The sequence below is a fragment of the Echinops telfairi genome, unplaced genomic scaffold, assembly GCF_000313985.2.
Source record: "Echinops telfairi isolate 266 unplaced genomic scaffold, ASM31398v2 ScPeMD7_7424;HRSCAF=8462, whole genome shotgun sequence".
Lineage (NCBI taxonomy): Eukaryota > Metazoa > Chordata > Mammalia > Afrosoricida > Tenrecidae > Echinops > Echinops telfairi.
Genome location: NW_022111324.1, coordinates 73394656 through 73417920, shown reverse-complemented (window position 1 = coordinate 73417920; position 23265 = coordinate 73394656). Strand labels below are relative to the sequence as shown.

Here is a 23265-nt window from a genome sequence, read left to right as displayed (position 1 = left end):
TTAATCCATGTTACTGAAAATGCCTTCCAAAGACTGTAAGTTTTCACACTTTCTCAGGGTAAGAGGATCTTTTCCCGACCTCTAAATCAATGGTGGGCATTAAGATTACTTTGACTATTTGAAAATCTGATAGTTAAAAATACTGTATCTCAAAATTTCAAGTTGCATTCTTGCCTCGTGTGGTTTCCTTTATAAGTTATAATCACTCAAAATATTAATATTTGTTGTATTGGTAAGTATTTATCCGTTTGTTTGGCTTTTTAAATATTAGTCATGTTTTAGGACACTTTGTTTTTTATGCATTTTCTCTTTTTTTACATGTTCAAATTAATGTTTTTAATGATTATTCTTTGGACTCATGCTTATTAGAACCATCTTCCCAGTATATATCATATTAGCTATCATTTTTTATGACTGTAATATTCTTTAAAAATTATTATTAAATGCTTTTATTGCGGGCTTTGACAGCTCTCATCACAATCCATACATTAATCCATTGTGTCAAGCATCCTTGTACATATGTTGCCATCATCATTTTCAAAGCATTTTCTTTCTAATTGAGCTCTTCATTTTCCTTACTCCCTCTTCTACCCTCCCGACTGTAATATTCTGCCTATAATTTACTTAACCTTTGCCAGTTGAAAAAACAATTACTTTTAAGAATGAAAATTTATAGCATTTTTAGTAAACAATACATCTGCATTAGCCTACTAATTTGTGACTCCTTAGTAAATATCAAGCATCTATAGTGCCATTTTATATATATACATATATGTGTGGTCTTGTACTTGATTTGTATTGTCTCCTTGTCTGATGCTTTCAGTACTCTGATAAGGCATGCTGCCAAGGAGTCTGGGAATAAAAGTGAAGGAGAGGATTTATTAGAAGCACATAGTCATTGGGCTACATTGTTTGACTAATACGCTTGGAAAAGCTTAGCCAGAACGAATGTGTGCATGCAATGTGCTGTTCCCTTTCCTGGGAGCCTTTATTTTCCAGGCTGCTAGATGCTTTACAAGGTTTGTTTCTTTGTTAATTAGTTACTTCTGCCTTTGATTAGTCTTCCTCACAGGAAGTAGCTTGTTTAGTTTGAATTCTATGGATGATTTTAAACATAAGAGATCCAAGGTTTTCCTTATCTTCCTCCTCTCCTGACAACAAGTTGGTAGTTTGCTGGGTAGTTAGATTTTAGGTACCTGTGAGCATCTCGGGCAGTCTTACCTCTCACCCTATAAATGAATTTCACTGCTGCACTGGATCTATGAGCCCAGGCAGCATATTGTATATATGTGAAGTGTTTCTAAGGATAGGCTTCACAACTTTCATCAAATTTTCTTAAGAATTCTATGGCTAAGAGCTTAAGAATCCAGAAACAACAAAAGATGCCTTATGAGTAGAAGAGACAAGACTATTTATAGGCCAGAACATGATGACCTAGGCCAAAACTGTCTGCCGGTGAGTCAGTTCAACTAGTAACAATCCCATGAAGGGTTACTGAGGTTGTGAATCTTTACGGGGGCATACAGCCTCATCTTTCTTCTGCAGGGTGGCTGGTGGGTTTGAACCACTGACATTGTGGTTAGCAGTCCAATGCCTAGCCCACAGTGCTGTATTTTGTTAGGCTTAACAAAATATTCAAATGTTTCTAAACATGGTAAGTGTGCAAATAGCATAAGTAAAACAAGGACTTATTGTCATGAAGACAAAAGGATGACTGATAAGTTACAAAAAGAACAATAATAATCACTTAGTTGTCCACAGTCTTAGACCACGGAGGCAAATAGCTCCTTACCACTACAAAATTCATGATGTAGCTATGAATCATACATCGTGAAAACAGTTGTTTGCTTTCGTTCATTTCAAAGATAGGGAAGATTTCTGCCAATTTCACCAACTATTTGGGGTTTCACTGGGTTAAATCTGAGTTATCTGGCATGGATGTTAAAAACTTTATGCAGATGAATCATACTTTACTAGATATATATCCTAATCCTGCTTTATTTGTAGTGTTGAATGACTGTCTTTGACAGATTACTGTACAGGCTTAATAGACAACTTAAAATGTAGGCAGCATATCATTTACCCAATAAATGGAAACTTTGACCAATTTTTGATTGGTTGATATTTATATTACTTTGCTAAACAGTTCTAAGTGATTGATCACAGGCCCAGGAAATCTTGGTTACAAAACAAGATATGTGTGTTAATGTTGATTGTTTTCTGGGGGAATAAGTATAAATGGAAGTAAATGAATAACAAGACTTTTTTCTGATTTCATTGGACCTAACCCTGGTGGTGCAGTGGTTAAGCACCCAGCCCCTAATCAGAAGGTCAGTGGTTTGAACCCACCAGCTGCTTGATGGGAGAATGATGTCAGTCAGCTCCCATAAGCATGACAGCGTGGACTGCCTCTGGAGCCATTCTACTCTGACTTACAGATGGGCTTTGAGTCGGAATCCACTCTATGGCACCAGGCTTGAGGTTTTTTGTTTTTTGAGTCACCTCACGACTTTTAAAGGTGAATTTATACCGAATTGAAAGATTATTTGTTAGCATACATGGTAGAGTAGCATCATTTGACAGGACGTGTGTCTGTCTCTGAGACGTTGTGGTGGTGTATTTGTATTTGATCGGTGATTGTTTATTAGGCACTCGCCACCTGTTACCTGGTAGATGTGATAGAGAATAGGTGAGTGTGGCAGCTCTCCATTTGCTGTTTGTGTAGCCCAGCCAGAGCCAGGTTGGACTAAGGATTAGGTGGCACAAGCACCCGTTGGTGGACCTCACCCAAGAGGTGGGCCGCAAGGAGTATGATTGTGTGTGCACTGTTGCTTCCCTAATGGGTGTGGAGGGGGCAAGAAAATAACAAGTTCTAACAACAGCGAAAAAGAAAACACTAAAGAAAAGGGAAAAACAAGCAGAGAAAGTAGACAAATAACCATTGAGAAAAAATAATTTGATTAAAGTTTTTTAAAAGGAAAATAAAATAAAAATGAAAGGGGGAACTAGGGAGAAGGAAAAAAGAGAAAGTAAAGAAAAAATCTGAGAAAAGAAAGGAAAAATAAAAGAGAACTAGAAGAAAAGACAGAGAAAGGGAAAGCAGAGAGGATGGTTAAAGAACAAGGGAAAGAACAAGGGAGTGAACAAAGAGAAAACCAAGGAATGGGGAAAGGTTGCTGGCATGACACCCTCTGCCAGCTGCCAGCCAAAGACCTCCTGGGGTAGGCTTTGGGGGGAGGTGCCTGGTCCTAGATGTAGTGCTTCTCAGCCTATATGTTATTGTGTCAGGGTTCTTGTTCAGGAAGTCATTTGGGTTGGCTCAAGGGGTTACTGTGGTCAGCATGCTTGTTCCTGGAAGAATTTCTTGCACCCCTAGAGCGCTGCTTGGGCAGCTGTGGGTTTGGGTAAGCTGAGGGTGGCTGCCTATGGAAGGAAATATTGTCTGTCCAGAGGTGGCCAAGGACCCAGCCATGTGTCTGAGGAAGGAGAAGTTAAACACCTCCAGATCTGACGAGCATTTTATAATGAATACTCTGACTGCTATGTGGAAACTAGATTAAAGGAAGAAAGCAATAGTAAACAAGAGGAAAACAGGAGATTTTTGCCTGCATTCAGGCAAGACATAGTGGTACTCTGGATGAGAGTAGTGGTAGAAATAAATAGAAGAGTGTCAGACTGATATGTATTTTAGGTATAGTGTTAATAGGACTTGCAGATGAACTGGATGTGGATGAGATGGCAAAGTGTGGGATCATAGGAAACAGATTTGAGCTGGTGACTGAGTATTTACTGAGTTGTGGAGGGATAGGGTTTAGGGGTCTGGATTTGGAGGGAGTTGAGAGAGAGAATTGGAAGTCCTGTTTGGATTTGAGTTACCTGTGAGATCCCTGTGGCAATGTACAGTATGGTGAATGTATAGATCTAGATTCTTAGTGTGAGAGAATAAGAAAGAATTGTATTTCTTCATCATTTTGAAGTTCCACTTCATTCCATGCAGAAGATTTTATCTTTCCATTTGGATTATGTGAGGGGACTTCAAGAAGTTTATGGGGGGAAAAAGTTTATGGAAAATCCCACTATCCTTCATTTCAATTTCCCCACAAACTTTCTGAAGCCTTTTAATCTTTCATAGACCCTTCTACAAGTGTATCTGTGTTTTTTCTTTGGATTTGAACCAGGCAGCTCAATATATATATATATATATTTTTTTAAATCCCAAAATATTGACATAAGGAAAGACTGATTCTGAAGTTTTAGAATTCTTGTTTATAAATAAATGAATGATTATTTCATCATTCAAAGCATTTCTTGAGTACAGAGATTAGGGTTTCACAGAAGTCCAAACTAGAGTTTAATGTGTAGTATTTTTATGTAAACAAACTGATTATAGAAACATTTCTATCACTTGCATTTGGTTTAGAGTTTTCATTATTAACTCTTAGGAAGTTTGAAGTTAACGTTTACTTTCCATGATTTTTCTTTACCCATTCCACTTTTTCCCATTTGTCCCCTTTTCGTCTAAAAAGAAAAAGGCAAATACAGAAGGGGAGAAGTAGCAGAATCAGGCCCACAGAACATTTTTGCGGTGTCATGAATTATTTTTAGTATTGTTTATTCTTCGCCTAATTTCTTACTTTATTTTTTTCCTTTTTGCCAGGCTGTGGCAAATGAGTCTGGACTAAACTTTATATCTGTCAAGGGTCCTGAACTACTAAATATGGTAAGTTCTTGTGCATTACCCATTATTTTAGATTAGGAAAAATAATGGTCATTCAAAGTACGGTATCAAACATCCATGAAGTTGTTCAACCATTACCCAAATTGATTCCAATTTTTCCCATCACACTAAACATGAATATCATATTCCAGAGAGAGGTTTCCTCTCTAGGTCCTCCCTCCCTGAGTAACAACTACCAGCTGTTGATCTCTATGTGAGTGAGGTCATACCACATAGACAGTCTCTCGAGTTGTGGATATCCAACTTACATATGACCTATAATAACAAACCAACCCCCATAAAGTATATGCTATTAAAAATATGAAGTACTTGTGGTAGGAGGTGAGAGGCCAGCCCCCTACCACTAATCACGGGTTCAGTAAAGCACAATTGTACGGTTGAGGTATATAAATATTATATTAAAGTCATAGTGAGCACTTTATGATAGAAGAGAGAGTCAAATAATGGAGTCAGACACGTGGAAAGAGGGGGAAGGGAAGGAGGACAAGGTGAAAGGGAAACGGGAGGAGAGGGAGGCGAGGAGAGGTCAAGGGAGGAGCCGAGAAAGGGGGAGGGAGAGAGACTCTCTTATTGCTAACCCAGGCTTATACACCTTTGGGGGCATGCAAGCCCACTAATTACAGGTAAAGACATACGTCACACGAAGGCGTTGCGCTAAATGTTATACAGCAGAGAGCGGGTGGTCTAGGGACATACACGCAGTAGGAAGAGGAGGGGTTGGGTGTATACATGTGACAAGATGGGCGGATCCTAGATACAGGATGGCAGCTTAACTGAGCTGGTTTGACCTGTTCTCTGGATTTCCATAGGAACCATTATCAATAGGGTGTGAACCCCACCTACAGGAACCAAGCTAATGGTTGCAAGCCTTAGCCCATTGTCCCCAGTAGCAGGGAGCAGGCCCACCCCTTGGTCTGGTGACTATATTCAGGGAGGATGTCTGTAAGCATCTGACCTCCCCACCACAAGTACATACAATGATTTTTAGTAGCAAATATGTGCTTTTCAGGGTGCATATCAAAATATTTATATTATTCTACTGTGTTATATGAAAGGTGTTTTCGTGTATATGGAAGAGTTTCTTGATTTTTTTTCATGCATGGAAAAATACAGCCTATCCTTTCTATGTACTGTGTGATGCGGGTGATACAGGACCAGGCAGTTTTGTTCTATGGTATGTTCAGTCACTGAGTCAGACCTGACTCATTGGCAACAAACAGCTCTAATTGACCGTGTAACAATGTAGGATTGAACTGCGTGGGGTCCACTTACACCTGAAGGTTTGTTTTTTGTTAATCTGTGTGATTCTTATCATCTGTGTGAGCAGTTGTCTCTCCAGTCAATAGCATATCATAGTAAAAAGCGATCTCCCAGTTCGCCCACTCTCTGGATCATGTTTACTGCAGTACTGGATAATATCAGGGGATTCATATGAAGTACCACTAATGGTGTTGGAAGGGTGCTCCAAGAACCAGTGAAAAGTCATGACATCGCAAGAAAATGCTCAATTACTTGATAATATTGACTGTAGATTGAAGCCTGCCAATGCAGTTGCCTGCCATTTCAAGATAAGTCAATTCAGAATAAGGCTATTGTAAAATAGAAAAGGAAACATAACTACACCAGGACGTGTGAAAACTACATTTTTTGGCAAAATATGTTTGTTCTTAATCATTTTATTGGGGACCTTTTACAAATCTTATGAAGAAAGATGAGGGTAATTGTATCAGGATTGCATTAGACTCATATACTGCCTTGAGCAGAACTGAGACATCTGTATTATATTGAGTCTTCCAATCCACGAGCATGTGACATTCTTCCATTTGTTGGGGTCACTTTTGTTTTTTTGGAATAGTGTTTTGTAATTTTCCTCATATAAATCTTTTGTTCTTTCAGTCAGGTATATTCTTAGATATTTCAATTTGTGCTTGGCTATTGTGAAGGGTATCACCTTTTTGATCTCCTCTTCTGTGGTCTTGTCCAATACATATAGCAGTCCTTATTGATCTTGTATCCTGCCACTCTGCCATATGGATTTTGCATATATAAAATCATATTATCTGTGAATAATAATAGTTTCACCTCTTCTTTCTCCAGGCAAATACCTTTGATGTCTTTTCGTTGCCTTATGCTGTTAGCTAAAACCTCCAGTACTATGTTAAATAAGAATGGGGACAAGGGGCATCCTTGTCTGGTCCCCTTTTACAGTGGGATTGTATTCATCTTTTCTCCATTGACTACCACATTGGCTGTTGGTTTTTCATATATAGCTTGTATTATCTTGAGGAGTTCTCCTTCCATTCCGATATTCTTGAGTGTCTTAAACAGGAATGGGTGTTGGATGTTGTCGAATGCTTTTTCTGCATCTATTGATATTATCTTGTGATTCTTGTCAATATGGCGAATGATCCTAATGGTCTTTTGTATGTTGAAACATCCCCGCATCCCTGGTATGGATCCCACTTGGTCATGGTGAATTATTTGTTTTATATACTTTTGTATTCTATTGGCCAGTATTTTTTAAAGGATTTTGCATCAATGTTCATTAGGGATATTGGTCTGTTCTCGATTCTTGTGGGATCCTTGTCCGGTTTTGGTATCAGAGTTATACTAGCTTCATAGAAGGAGTTCGGGAGTTTGCCGTCTTTTTCTATGTTCTGGAAGAGTTTGTCTAGGATTGGTGTCAGTTCTTCCCTGGATACTTGGTAGAATTCTCCTGTGAAGCCATCTGATCCAGGGGATTTATTTCTTGGTAGTCCCTTGATAACCTTGTCTATTTCTTCTATTACTATGGGTCTGTTGAGATTCTTGATGTCCATTGGGGATAGTCTAGTGAGGGATTGTTTTTCCAAGAATTTGTCCACGTCTTAAAAGTTGTTGAATTCATTGGAGTACAGTCCTTCATAGTACTGTGTCATTATCCTTTTGATTTTCTTAGGGTCTGTTGTAATGTTCCCTCTTTCATCCTTCATTCTTGCTATTGAAATTTGTTCCTTACTTTCTTTGGTTAGGCTTCCAAGTGGTCTGTCGATTCTGTTTATCCTTTCAAAGAGCCAACTTTTAGTAGCATTAATTTTCCCTCTCCTGAATCTCAGCCCTGGTTTTTATTATTTCTTTTCTTTTGCTATTAGTAGGATTGTCCTGCTGACTCTGCACTAGTTTTTGTGAATTTTGTGCTAGTATATCAATCATGAGTCTCTCTTCCTTTTTCATGTGTGCATGTATTGCTATGAAACTTCCTCTGATAACTGTCTTTGCTGTGTCCCATAACTTTTGGTACGCTGTGTTCTCATTTTCGTTGGTTTCTAGAAATTTCCTAATTTAATTTCTGATCTGGGCCAGTACACACTCCTTTTGCAATAGAGAGTTATTCATCCTCCAATAGTTTGCTCTTGTTCTCTTCATCATCCTTTAGTCAATTTCCAACCTTATGGCACAGTGGTCAGAGAGAGAGGTCTGTATGATATCAGTGTGCTTAAATTTATGTAGATTTGCCTTATGCCCCAGCATGTGGTCTTATCTTCGAATATGTGCCATGTGGGCCTGAGAAGAATTTGAGTTTTTTGATCTTTGGATGAATTGCTCTGTAAATATCTGTCACGTCCAATTGTCTAATTGTAGTGTTTAAATCTCTAGCCTCCTTGTTGAGTTTCTTTTCCTGTGATCTCTCTGTCTCAGAGAGCGGTGTGTTGAAGTCACCCACTATAATTGTTCAGGCTTTGATTTCTTTTTTCATCTTTTGGAGCATTTGGTAGACGTATTCAGTGGGTCTCTCGTTCGGGGAATATGTTTAAAATGCTTAGTGGTTATTTGTCTACCATTCCCTTGAGCATTATATAGTGCCCCTCATCTCTTTTTATGGTTTGCACTTTGAGGTCAATTTTATCTGAGATTAGGATTGCAACCCCTGCTTTTTTTTTTTTTTTTAATTGCTGTTTGCTTGGTATGCTTTTCTCCAGCATTTGATTCTCAGCCTATTTTTGTCTGTAGTCTTGAGATGTGTCTCCTGTGGGCAGCAGGTTGATAGGTTGTAATTTCTAAGCCAGTCTGCTAGTCTTGGTCTTTTAATTCCTGAGTTCAGGCCATTGCTATTCAGGGTTATTATCTCCATCTGTGGACTGTGTGATGTCATCTATACTTTTTGTGTTGGGTGTTCTCCTACCTCCCTTTCTTATCAGTGTGTTGTGTGCATGTGTGAGTGTTTCTTTCATGACTTCTTTCCACCTTTAAGCCAATGCTATCTTGGGGGCTGTTTTCTCTTTGTTGCACTCTGGGTGAGGTTGTTCTATGTGGTGGTCCCTTATTTATGCTTGGTGAGTGCTGTTCTTCTGTCCCTACTGGGTTGGCAAGGATCTTTTGTAGGGCTGGGTTTATTCTAACATATTCTTTGAGTTTTCCTTCTCTGGGAAGACTCTTCTCTCCATTTATCTTGATCGATAATTTGGCTAGATAGAGTATTCTTGGGTTTGCGTAATTTTCCTTCAATTTTTGGAATATGTTACTCCACACTCTCTCCTCGTCTTCATAGTGTCCGCTGATAGGTCTGCACATATTCTTATTTGGGAACCTTTATATGTGATTGCTTGTTTTTCCCTAGCTGCCCTCATGATTTTCTCCTTTTCCTCAGAGTTCAATTGTTTAACTATTATGTGCCTTGATGACTTCTTCTTGGGATTCACTCTAGCTGGTGTTCTTTCAGCCTCCTGAATGGTTGCCTGGTTTTCATTCATAAAGCTGGGGAAGTTTTCCTCCAAGAATTCTCTCACTATTATTGTAGATGACTTCTTCATTGTGTCTTCCTCCGGTAATCCAATTATCCTGATGCTGTTCCTCTTCATAGTATCAGGCATAGCTCTTAGGTTTTCTTCAGCTTTTCTGATGATCTTATTAGACTTCTGTTTGCATTTGTTAAAGTCTGCTTGGCTGTCCTCTAGGTCACTGATGTGGTTCTCTGCCTCCTCCAGTTATGGCAAAGTCCGTGAGTCTGCTACTGTTTTTTGTTATCTTGTCCCTATGCTCTTGTATTTCTCTTTGGTGTATAGTCTTTATCTCCTCTGTTATTTCATCCTTTTTCTGTATTGTTTCCCTCATATCCTGTATGAATCCAAGCAGAATTCTGAAAATTCTCTGTGGCAAATCCATGTTTTCTTCTTCTGTGCCTGTTCAGGACACCGTCTGCCATTGCCTTTTGTTTCTCATGTTTTCTCGTTGAGGTGTTGGGGCTGATTACTCTTTGAGTTGCATTGTTTTAGAGGAGCCAGGTGCCATTTTCCAGGGAGTCCAAGAGCATTGATTCTTCCTGGGAGACTCTTAGGAATGCTTCTTCGAACTGCCTGCAGCTAATTTCACTATGGAATTGGCCTACCCCTTTATCCTCCTGTGGCTGCACTCTTTCCTTGTCAACCAGTGTTCTGTTATTTGGAGGGCGAGTTGCATGGTTTTCTCAGGGGACGCTTGTTGGGTTGTTGTGGACCCACGAGGATGATGCTATACTAACTGATCTCACAAGAAGCCGTGATGGGTGTGCTCACTGCAGCTTGGGGTGCTGCAGAGGGCATGTGAGGGTGCCTGCTGCGACAGAAGTGCCACAGAAAGCTGGAGGGTTGCCCACTTTGGTGTAGAACACAGTGAATGGTGGACAGAATTGCTCTGGTCAGGTAGATCACTGCAGAGGTTCCCACAGCAGCATCTAACGTTGGCGAGTGTTGGCCGAGCTGCCTAAGACAGGCGGGAGGAAGTTCCCTCAGTCAAGCAGGACCACAGAGGACTGGTAGGAGTGCCCCCAGCCACACAGGCAGGATTTCCACCCAAGAAGGTGGGCGGGATTTCCCCAGCCACATGTTAAGTACTGCAGATGTTGGGCGGGTGGAATTTCCCCAGGAAGAAGGTGGGCGGGATTTCCCCCATTAGAAGTTGGGTGGAATATCCCCAGGTGGAGGGTGGGTGGGCTTACCCCAGCCTCTGGTTAAGCTGCCGAGGATGGAGCTCTCCGGGCTGGTGGAGGGCATGCGTAATGCCTTGGGCTAAGGGGAGTGGTCTGGAGGTTGGCAATGGCATGTGAGAGAAAAGCGAAGAGAAAAAGAAAAGGCAGAAAAACTAAGCCCACTGATACTGTGGGGGGAAGAGAGAAGAGAGGGAAACAAAAGTAACAGTATAGCTCAGCCCTGATCCTTGTGTGTGGGGCCGGAGAGCTTTAATCCCTACCCAGAAATGGCAGCAAGCTGTAGCTGTGTTGAGATAAAGCCCTTGTGCCAACTCCAAATAATCCCTACTTTGACTGAGACAGTGGCGAGGCTAAGGTTAAAACCTAGCCGGCCTCCACTGTGGTAAGCCAAAAGTCCCCAGCCCCTCAAAACCTTGTGGGTCTGTGTCTACTTATCTTTATGATGCTCCTCCTGCAACCTGGCAGTGTGGAATTTCCCTCTCAGTAACTCTCCTGTGCTAATTGCTGCAGAGCCCCTCTGGTATGTGTTACTCAGTCACCATCTTTCCAGAAGTCTCTAATTTGGTTTATTCAGTATGCAATAGAAGAAATGTTTAGCGGTAGTTTAGAAAAGCATTTCTTTTTTCTTTTTTTCCAATTGGAACCATTCTTTGCCATAATCCTTAACTATCACACAACTGCAACTAACCACTTTTCAGGGTTTTCCTTCTCTGAGTTTCAGAGGCCTGCCCACTCCCCTGGTGTCTATCATCAACCTTAATCAGGTTGATTTGGTGTTGCGCACACAGAGCCTCCACTAATTTGACATACATTGGCTCATCACGGTTGAATGTAAGCATCCAAAGATGGGCTTGGCGCTTGTCTAAAGCTTTGATAACTTCTCGAATTCCATGTACAAGGCCAGTGGTTCTCAACCTTCCTAATGCCGTGACCCTTTAATACAGTTCCTCATGTTGTGGTGACCCTCCAACCATAAAATTATCTCTGTTGCTACTTGATAATTGTAATTTTGCTACTGTTATGAATTGGACGACCCCAGTGAAAGGGTCGCTCAACCCCAAAGGGGTCATGACCTACAAGTTGAGAAGCGCTGTTCTAGACCACCATGAAGGGCCTGGTGATATAATGTTATCTTTTGGGCTGCAGTCTACATGGTCATCAGTTTGAAATCACTAGCAGCTCTGCAGGAGAAAGACTGGGCTTTCTACTCCTGCAAATAGTTACAGTCTTGGAAACGCTCAGGGAGGTCCCCGTATGAGTCAGCATTGACCCAATGACAATGAGTGAGAGGCCATCATGAATGAGGATGGACTTTAGCACATCCCTTACACATCCAGCTGAAATTGCATGTGGTTCGATCTGATACTATTTTGCCTCCGACTATTGCGTCAGTTCTGATGTAGAGACTTCTTGAAACACTGCCCAAGCCTGTGCTATTCTCACAGTTGTTACTGTGTTTGAGCACACTGTTAAGGCCACTGTGTCAACCCATCTCCTTGAGGAGCGTCTTTCTCTTTTTCATTGATCCTGCACCTTACCAAGCTTGTCCTTCACTAGGGACTGGTGTCTCCTAATAACGTCCATTGTTCATGAGATGAAGTCGTGCCATTCTTGCTTCTAAGGAGCATTCTTAGCTGTACTTCTTCCAAGACACATTTGTTTGTTCTGGTAGAGCATGATATAGTTAACATTATTCACCAATACTGTAATTCAAATACATCAGTTCTTCTACAGTCTTTCTTATTCATTGTCCAGCTTTTGCATGTATATTCAACAGTTGAAAATACCCTGGCTTGGGCCAGTCTTACCTTAGCTCTCAAAGTGACATCTTTATATTGAAGAGATCTTTTGCATCTGATAGGCCTAATGTAATCCACCATTTGATTTCTATGGACATTGAGTATAAAACCAAATAAGATTAAATTCATAACAACTTCAATTTTTTTCTCCACTGACCGTTCTGTTACTTATTGGTCCAATTGTGAGGATTGTTTTCTCTATGTTGAGGTGTAACCCTTACTGAAGGCTATAGTCTCTGTAGACTGTCGTAAATGTTATTCGTGCCTAATTGTATTTTAATTGGTCCAAATCGCAAAGTTGAACATTATATATTTTCTTTCCTCTCTGTATATATTTAGTATGTTGGTGAGAGTGAGCGTGCTGTGCGGCAGGTTTTTCAGCGAGCCAAGAACTCGGCACCCTGTGTGATATTCTTTGATGAAGTAGATGCCTTATGCCCTCGAAGATCAGACCGAGAGGTAAGTGTCCTAGATTAGTGACTTCTAGATTGTTTAAGCAACACAAACCTTCATAGTCCCAAATCAAGAACATATAAAGCCATCCCATGGGAAACAATGAGACTCTTTACATTAGGAACTTTTAAAGTTAGTCTTCTGAAATCACGACTTAAAGGTGACAGTTCTGGTGGGTTTTTTGTTTTTGTTTTTTTAGTCTATCAAATTTTTCTTTCTCTGTATATTGTTTTGGTTACAAAGTATTTGAATAATTATTTTACATACAAGTGAGTATTTGGTAATGGAAATAGATACTTCCAAGATAACATGCATTCAAAATTTAAAATAAACAAACCAGTTGCCACCAAGTTGATTCTGACTCATGGCAGCCCTATGTGTCAAAAGTATTACTGTGCACCATAGGGTTTTCAGTGACTGCTCTTTCAAAATTAGTTTGTCAAGAATGCCTTCCTACTTGCCTCTGGGTAGGTTTGCACTGTCAACCTTTGGGTTAGAAGTTAAGCACTTGGGTTAACAAGCGGCCATCTAGCTCAGAAGCAACAAAGCCCACATGGAAGAAGCACACCAGCCTGCGTGATCACGAGGTGCCGAACGGATCAGCTATCAGGGATCAGAGAACAAAAATCATATCATTGTTTGCTCACCTCCCTGATATGATCCCTGAAGACAAATGGGTGCATAAGCAAATGTGGCGAAGAAAGCTGATGGTGCCCAGCTATTAAAAGATATAGTGTCTGGGGTCTTAAAGGCTTGATGGTACACAAGCGGCCATCTAGCTTAGAAGCAACAAATACCACATGGAAGAAGCACACCAGCCTGTGTGATCACAAGGTGTCAAAGGGATCAGGTTATCAGGCATCATCAGAACAAAAAATCATATCATTGTGAATGAGGGGCTGAATTCGAGGTGGAGACCCAGAGCCCATTTGTAGGCCACTGGACATCCCCTTACAGAAGGGTCTCTGGGAGGAGACGAGCCAGTCAGGGTGCGATGTAGCAACGATGAAAAATACAACATTCCTCTAGTTCCTAAATGCTCCCCGCTCTCCCCCCCATCATGATCTGAATTCTACCTTACAAATCTGGCTAGACCAGAGGATGCACACTGGTACAGATAGGAACTGGAAACACAGGGAATCCAGGACAGATAAACCCCTCAGGACCAGTAGCGAGAGTGGCAATACTGGGAGGGGGGAGGATGGGTGGGGTAGAAAGGGGGAACCGATTACAAGGATCTACATATAACCTCATCCCTGGGGGACGGACAACAGAAAAGTGGGTGAAGGGAGATGTCACACAGGGCAAGATATGACAAAAAATTCATAAATTATTAAGGGTTCATGAGGGGTGGAGGGAGGGGGGGAAATGAGGAGCTGATGCCAGGGGCTTAAGTGGAGAGCAAATGTTTTGAAAACGATGAGGGCAATGAATGTACAAATGCGCTTTACACAATTGATGTATGAATGTATTGTGTTTAGTTGTATGAGCTCCTAATAAAACGATATAAAAATTTAAACAACAAAAAAATGTTAAGCACTTTAATTGTTAGCTCCACTGTCAGACTCTGTACTCAGAGTAGGTCTGAATATTAGCTTTAATACCTTGACACCTTTACTGTCACATATGAAATTCATCTACATTAAATACTGTTTGCATCAGTCATATTTGTTACAGGTCTTAGAGATTTCATTGCCGACAGATTCAGTTGTTATTGGGGGTACTGTTATGTAGTAATTTGAAGCATATGGAAGCCAAGTTAGATAACCTTTCTGGATAATAAAGACTATGAGATAAATCCATTATGAGATATCTGAGGAGGTGGTTACATTTCTGAAATCTGGGAAATTGTTCATGATTTCATTTTAAATAATTATTCTTAGTATGAATGTGTGTGTGTTTTCTTAGGTTGTGAAACATTTATTAAATGTCACATTTCTCTAAAAGACTCCAGAACATCTCCAAACTGCAAAACCAAAAATTAAGTATCCTACTATGCACAATTCAAGTCATGGTGACTGTGTGTTCTCACCCAGTCCAGTTGTCATTGCTGTCATCCCGGGAGTTCCTTCTTCGTAGTTCTTGATAGGGGTGTTCCAGGCTGGCGCTGACATTCTTCTTCCAGGTTCCCTTGCCGATAATCATAATCAACCATCTAAGGCAGCCGTTCTCGACCTGTGAGTCGTGACCCCTTTGGTGGTCCAACGACCCTTTCACTGGAGTCGCCTGATTCATAACAGTAGCAAAATTACAGTTATGAAGTAGCCACGGAAATAATTTTATGGTTGGGGGTGGGGAGTCACCACAACGTGAGGAACCATATTAAAGGGTCGCAGCATTAGGAAGATGGAGAACCACTGATCTCAGGTGTGAGCCAGAGTAAAGCTCTGCACTTGTGTTTGTCAGCTCAGCTGTAAGCACTGTAGAGTTTACTTCTTTGAACAACCTCCTCCCCGTTGTTTGGTCAGGAAAAGACCCTCTTCACTGTCCACAGCCCCTCATTGGTGCTGTTGGTCAGGTATTGGACTGCTAACTGAAAGACCAGTGATTCAGACCTACTAGCCACTCTGCAGGATGGAGGGGAGACTGTCCACTCCTGTTAAAATTGTACAGGGTCAAGATGCATTGGAAGTGACTCGGTGACAGTTGGTTTGGGTCTTTTTTTTAGTTCTCAGGTGGTGAGTCTGAATTCTGGAGACATTATATGTCTAGATGCTACAGCCCTCTGAGAAGTCTGCAGAGTGAAGAACATCCTAACTTCTAGGTTCCCTCTCTCAGATAGCTGCTACCTGTTTCCATGCTCTGCTGTTTTAACATTTTCACCCAAAAGGGACTCTGGAAACATTTTAAATTGAATGTATTCTTTCTGTATTATCTAAGCTGAACATGAATACATACCTGTGAGAAATTCAAATAAAGCCCAGATGGAGACAGTGTACTCTTCCTATTGTCCTCTCCTTATTCTCCTTGGACGCTAAGGCTTAGAGGATGCTCCTGAGAGCAGTTTAGTGTTTATTGTTTATCATTCTAGGAGTTTCCACGTAATTAAAAAACTTGGGTAGTTTAGACTTCTGTTTTCAAATAAATGTGGCCATTCTATTTTGAGCAATTTCCCACGTACTTATTGTTTTATTTTTCTGTAACTATAACTTAATATCCTAAAGTTTGGATTAAGGCAGAATTTACTTAATAATTCTCCTACTATGGACATTTACAGTGTTTCTAGTCATTTCCCCTTACAAACAGAATTGTAAAATTTGTATCATATTTTTATATACATGTGGAAGAATGTGAGACAAAGTTTTGAATTTCAGAATTGAAGATATGTACCCACACAAAAACCACAAGGTACTATGTCAACCAACAGTGTGTTAAAAAGAACCAATGTCCATTTTTTATTTTTTTGCACATTTTGTTGGCAATATAATGATATTAAATTTTATTATGCATTTCTCTGATGACCATCTTGCGTTTCATCTTCTCTAAGTTGCCTGGTCAATGCATTTTCACCCTTTTGTTATTAGAATGTTCTTTGTTGTTGTTATTGACCCATAGGAGCTTGTGGTAGACTAATCATTGAAATAACCGAAAGGTCAGCAGTCCAAACTCACCAGCAGTTCCGAGAGAAAACTATCTGTTCCCATAAATATTTATAGTCTCAGAAGCCCTACATAGAATGGCTCTGAGTTGGAATCAACTTGATGACTGTGGGTTTGTGTTATTGGAGATGGGGGTAGGGGCAGGGAGGAGGGGCCTGGTGGTAATGCAGGATGGAAATTAGTCCTTTGTCCAATTAGGTGTTTTGGTAAGATTTCTCTCCTATCACTTAGGAGTTCCTGGTGGGACATAGGGTTAAGCCCTCTACTACTAGCCAGAAGTTTGGTGGTTCGAACCCACCCATTGGTGCCTTCGTGGAAAGGCTGACAACCTCCTTCCAAAAGGAAGTAGGCCTTACATAGCCTTATAAACCCTGTGCAACAGTTCTTCCCCACACATGGGATCACCATGCACCAGAATGTACTCAACAGCAACTAACAGCAGCAGCAGCAGTAGTGTTTTTTTGTACAGAATGTTTCATTTTAATATAGTAAACTCTACTAATCGTTTCTCTGACTCCATTAATTATTAGTGTTATTCCAACAAAGTGTGAAAATTAGGCACACTAAATATTTCTTCTGGAGAAACCAATAGGCTAACCCCCTAACTATCCATGTACCCCATGTACATAACATTTATGTTGCAGAAAGTCAGGAAGAAAAAGAAACAGTAGCAGTTTCTCATGTTCTCTGGTCCTAGTTTTCCCTATATCTAATCTCTGCCTCTATTTACCACCGCCCTGAACCTTCCTCTTAGATGTTGACCTGTGCTTCAAAGGAAAAGAAAAAAGCGCGGTGTCTCAGATCCTTCTGAACTTACTGCATGGAAAGATCTGGAAGACTTGATATTCTGGGGAATCGAGGTCGAAACCTGAGCCTCATGTAGCCCGGAGGGAAGTGCGCATGGGACTGCGAGGTCACCTGGACCTGAGCTTCACTTGAGCGCTATTCTTAATTTACTTTAAGACCTTGGACAAACAACCTCTCTAAGCCTCAGTTTCCCTGTTCTCATGTGTGGATGAGAACAGGACTGCTTATTTATTTTTTCCTTTTTATTGAGAACTGATGCAATTCTTGTTTTGTTTTAGGCAGGGGCAAGTGTCCGGGTGGTGAATCAGCTACTGACAGAGATGGATGGTCTTGAAACACGGCAGCAGGTTTTCATTATGGCAGCCACTAACAGGCCAGGTAAGAAAGAAGAACGTAAAACAGACAAGGCTAAAAACTTTCAATACTAAAATATTAAAAACTTTCAAAAAACCTACTAAAGGAAGATTCAATTTGGATACTTTTTTTTTTTACCACGAGTAGAATAAAGTCATAGAGAACACTTATATACCTGCTGATATAATGAAAAATACAGTCGCCTGCCTGGTTCCCAGGAGGATTTTTTCTGTGTTGAAGTGCAGAAAGTTGTGTTGTTAGCAGAGGATACTTAAGATATATACCTTTGACCCCAAATTATTCTCAGAAATTATGCCCTTTGTTTACTCTGACTTCCCTGAAAGTTGAAGATAGGTATTTTGGATTTTGTATTGGAACCGTGCCCCCTTTACCTGACCTACCTATTATTGCAAATTATTCTCCAGCTTAAATTCTCTATGAAGGGCTTAAGAAAAAAGACTAAAGACTTCAGAAGTGCTGGTGGTAGCTTCTGCCGTGGATCTTAACTAATTAAAACATTCTCATGACCATTTTTTAATACTTTGTCATCTACATGAGCCACTTTATCATAGCTGCAGTGCTACTGCTGGTACCTGTCATCTAACACAATATCCTTTTTTTAAACATTTTATTAGGGTCTCATACAACTGTTATCGCAATCCATACACACATCAATTGTGTAAAGCGCATTTGTACATCATTCTCAAAACATTTGCTCTCCACTTAAACCCCCGACATCAGGTCATTTTTCCCCCTCCCTCCCCGCTCCCCCCTCCTTCATGAGCCCTTGATAGTTTATAAATTGGTATTTTGTCATATCTTGAGATGGTTAATTTTTTTACATTCACTTTTTTCTACACAAACACACAAAACACACTACCACCACCATCACCACTTGTTCTCTGATTCTATCATCACAAAATTATATTGTTTTACGACCATTTGGGTTAAGTCACTAGTCATTCCTATGGCTGTAACTTTTCTCACAGCTGACCCAGCTAAGGTAGAGTTTTCTGCTCAAAGAACCATTTTCTTCTTCAATGTAGTTGCACTTTTTCCCTCCCCTTTTGATTGTTTGTTTGTATTTATCCTTCAGATAAGTTATAAAGCCAAATATGTAGTTCGACCAGATGAAGGACAAGTTCTACTTGTTTATTTCTCTCTTGAGCTCTTCTTACAGTCTTTAGTTCTCCTCTCCCACCCTGGACTGTTGCTTTCCCGGCCTCAGGTGTGACCAGCTGCGGCCAGCTACTTTCCTTTGCCGGCCGTTTCTGCTCTTACCTCTTTCTCAGTTCGTGCCCTCATTTTTCTACAGCTCATTTTTCAGTGGCTTTTCTAAGAAAGGACACAGAGGAGATAACTTCTTGAGTGCTTATATTTTGAAAATGTGTTTATTCCACCCTCAGCACTATGGGCAGCCTGGCTGGGTATAGAATTTTGGTTTAAAAAAGCAACAACAATTTTTTTTCCTTAATTTGTAGACATTGCTACTTTGCCTTCTAGTTTTCATTGCTAGAACAAAGAGGTTTTATATCATTCTAACTCATCTTTTGTGTGTAACTCTGTTTTTTCCAGTTATAAGTGAAACACTTCGTGGGCATTTTCAAAATACTGACTCATCCCCTCTGTTCATGGAAAATGTATTTCTTTTTGAGGGGAGAAATTTCATATAGTAAATTTAAATACATACCATGTTCCTGTTTCTTTACCCTTTTGTCTAGTGTCTTTTTCTGGAGCACTTCCAATATTGAGATACTAAACTTATTGGATTGATAATCTGATTTTTTATCTTTTCTCCTATTTCCTATTGCATTCTCTCTCCCAGTTTTCAAGATGTTAATTTTTTTAAAGTAAGTGAAAAGACAATCCTCTCACCATTCCAGCTTTACTAGTTCCGATGAAATCTGACAAACCCCAGACACTGTATCTTTTGATAGCTGGGCACCATCAGCTTTCTTCACTACATTTGCTTGTGCACCCGTGTTATCTTCAGCGATCATATTGAGTATGTGAGCAACACTGAATGCCAGGTTGTTAGAACAAAGTGTTCTTGCATTGAGGGAGGGCTTGAGCAGAGGCCCAAATTGCGTACACTTCCTCAGTGTATTGCTATATAAATATACGTACATAGGCCAATACTTCTATTTTTATGAATTAATACATTTACCATATATACTTGAGTATAAGCCAACCCAAATAACAGCCAAGGCACCTAATTTCACCACAAAAACGGCATTGAAAATGTGCTGGAAAACTCAGCTTATACACAAGTATATACGGTACAGATGTACATACAGATGTTTATACCTCTCTATCCATAGCTTTGATTTCTAGATCTTTCCTCTGTTTCCTTTTACCTTCCCCCTGCCCTACCATCATGCTCGCCCTTTAACCCAAAACTTAAAAGCATATATAATTCCAGGTCTGTCCACTGACCTTTATGACTATATCCCCACTGGTCCTGGGGGTTCTAGAAACAGCCCCTCCTAGCCTGAAGTCTATTTTGGGGACTCCTCAGGGGCTTTTTGGCTTTGCTTTGCTCCCGTTGCTGGAATTAAAAGTTTTTTTTGTTGTTGTTGTTTTCTTTTTATAAAGCACGTGTGAGGTGCCCTGGTATTGGGACTATGCCATGCTGTCCCACATGGAACCAGATTAGCTGAGTGGGTTTGGGACTGACTGGATCTGAATTCTACCCCAGCCCGGTGGAATTCTGCACTCCCATGTCACTCCTGGCTCTCTCCTGCACAACTCTTCAGGTTGTGCACTGGGGATCTGCATTCTATCACAGATCAATATCCCAGGGGCTCTTCAAGTGGCAAATTGGTGTCTAATTATCTATTGTTACCCACACTGACAGACACCATGCTAGGGAGAGGGGGAAATGGGATGGCCAATGTAGTCACGACATTCCTGGCTGTGGAAGGTGATGCAATGCCTGAGACTGCAGGAGTGGAGAGAATAGCAGAAAGGGGACCTCCAGTGTGGGTGGGGTCTTGTGGCTAGTTCTTGGTGGCCACTTTTTGACAGTAGACTGGGGAAATTGCTGCATTCTGCAGGTCTTGAATTTGGGGCGCAGGAAGGACTGTAGGATGCTGTCCCACTGAAACTGGGGAGGGATTAGTAGAGCCCATAGGTAGATGCAGTGGGCTTAGAGCATTTCCGGGAGTTCTCTAATTGCTTCACTGGTGAAAATCACAGGGGGAGTCTGTACCAGACCCTAGTACACTGAATCTATTTTAAGTTCCCAGTCTCCCAATATTTGCCTCCTTACTTCTTAATTTTCTGATCTAACAGAGGTAGGGTAAGGTTTGGGGAGGAGATAGTAAAAGGTCAGAATTTCACTCTTGAACATGTGGTGTTTAAGGTACTATCGGTGTTCGTATGGAGTTGTTGGGTAAGAAGCTAGGTGAAGGAACGAATAGAGTAAATGACATGTGATAGTTTAGTGAACCAGCCTCTCATATTCCAGACCCTCCATTCCTTGGACACTTCTCTTCATATTTAAGGTCTTCTGAAGTGCAGAGGGAGGCCTTAGTAGTTCACTGGTAGAATTCTCGACTTCCGTGTGGGAAACCTACGTTCATTTTCCAGCCTCAAATACAGTGCATCTCAAATACAGCCACCACCAGACCTATTGCTGTGACGCTGAGTAGGTTCAAGTGAAGCTTCCAAAGGCAGTTTGGGAAAAAAGATCTGGCACTCTACCTCTGAAAATCAGCCATTAAAAAGCCCTGTAGCTCACAACAGCCCAATCTCATTGTATATCAGGTATCTATGAGTCAGGGCTGACTTGACAGTAGTTAGCAATAACACAAAGTGCAAAAAATCAAATTAGAAGCATGTGAGTTCTGGACAGACAGCATGAGATTACCTTTGAGAAATTATATGTGAGAGAATATTGCAAGCCCCTTTGGCAGACTAGCTCAAATCATCTAAAACTAAAGTTTATATAAAGTACTGAGTTAGTCTGGGTGGACGAGAGAAACAAATTCATAGACACACACATATGTGTATAAGAAAGAGGTTTATATAAAAGAGCAGTTGAGTATTGAGAAAACATCCCAGCCCAGTCCAGATTGAGTTCATAAGTCTGATATTAGCCCATATGTCCGATACCAATCTATAAAGTCCTCTTCAGACTCACGAAACACATGCAATGACGCTGAATGCAGGAAGATCACAGGCCAGTGCGTGCAGTAGTCAGTGGCAGTGGAAGCATCTCAGCACTGGCAGGGGTCTCCATGTGGCTCCTCCAGTTTCCAGGGCAGAATCAGGGTAGGTCCATGTGGCTTCCTCCAGCTCCCAGAGCATAGCACCATGTGTCTTGTCAGCAGAGCATCTCCAAGGGAGTGATGTAGTGAGAAACAGTCTCTCCTGCCTCCAAGGAGGAAATAAGGAATTTCCCAGAATTCTCAGAAGGCCAGGCCCACACAGAGTCCTCATTGGCTCCCCTTCACTCCCAATCCTGAAACTGACACCAGATTATGTAACTACCACAAGTACTTAGATTACTTTTTATTATAAGTAAAATAAGCATATAAACAGTAATATTGATGCATTTATTAATTAGATATATTAAGGGATTATGAAAGTCTCAAACCATCAGTGCTTTGTAATACTAAGCAGGATTATTTACATCAGATTTCTTTTTTATTATTATTATTTTTTAATCATTTTATTAGGGGCTCATATAACTCTTATCACAATCCATGCATACATCAATTGTGTAAAGCACATTTGTACATTCATTGCCCTCATCATTCTCAAAACATTGGCTCTCCACTTAAGCCCCTTGCGTCAGGTTCTCATTTTTTCCCCTCCCTCCCCACTCTCCACTCCCTCATGAATCCTTGATAATTTATAAAATATTATTTTGTTATATCTTATCCTATCCGACTTCTCCCTTCACCCACTTTTCTGTTATCTGTCCCCCAGGGAAGAGGTCACATGTAGATCCTTATAATCGGTTCCCCCTTTCCAACCCACCCTCCTTTTACCCTCCCAGTATCACCACTTGGTCCTGAAGGGATCACCTGCCCTGGATTCCCTGTGTTTCCAGGGGGAGGAAGCATTTAGGAACTAGAGGAAAGTTGTGTTTTTCATCATTGCTACATCGCACCCTGATTGGCTCGTCTCCTCCCTGATACCTCTCTGCAAGGGGATGTCCAGTGGCCTACAAATGGGATTTGGGTCTCCACTCCGCACTCCCTCCCTCATTCATTATGGTAAGATTTTTCGTTCTGATGATGCCTGATACCTGATCCCTTCGACACCTCGTGGTTGCATAGGCTGGTGTGCTTCTACCATGTGGGCTTTGTTGCTTCTGAGCGCTAGATGGCTGCTTGTTTACCTTCAAGCCTTTAAGACCCCAGATGCTATAACTTTTGTTAGCCAGGCACAATCAGCTTTCTTCGCCACATTTGCTTATGCACCCATTTGTCTTCAGCAATCATATCATGGAGGTGAGCAAACTGACATTTTTTTGTTCTTTGATACCTAATAACTGATCCCGTCGGCACCTCTTGATCACGCAGGTTGGTGTGCTTCTTCCATGTGGGCTTTGTTGCTTCT

At 40.9% G+C, this 23265-nt stretch overlaps 1 protein-coding gene across 4 annotated transcripts in view; it reads left to right on the top strand.

The window, feature by feature from the left end:
* The window catches only part of NVL (nuclear VCP like), a 138859-nt gene that overhangs the window by 73499 nt on the left and 42095 nt on the right, over positions 1–23265 (top strand). For all 4 annotated transcript variants that reach the window (XM_045298132.1, XM_045298131.1, XM_045298130.1 and 1 more), the window contains 3 exons: positions 4658–4720; positions 12821–12940; positions 17619–17718. In XM_045298132.1, coding sequence (XP_045154067.1) covers positions 4658–4720; positions 12821–12940; positions 17619–17718 — 283 coding nt within the window. The remainder of the gene's footprint in view (positions 1–4657; positions 4721–12820; positions 12941–17618; positions 17719–23265) is intronic.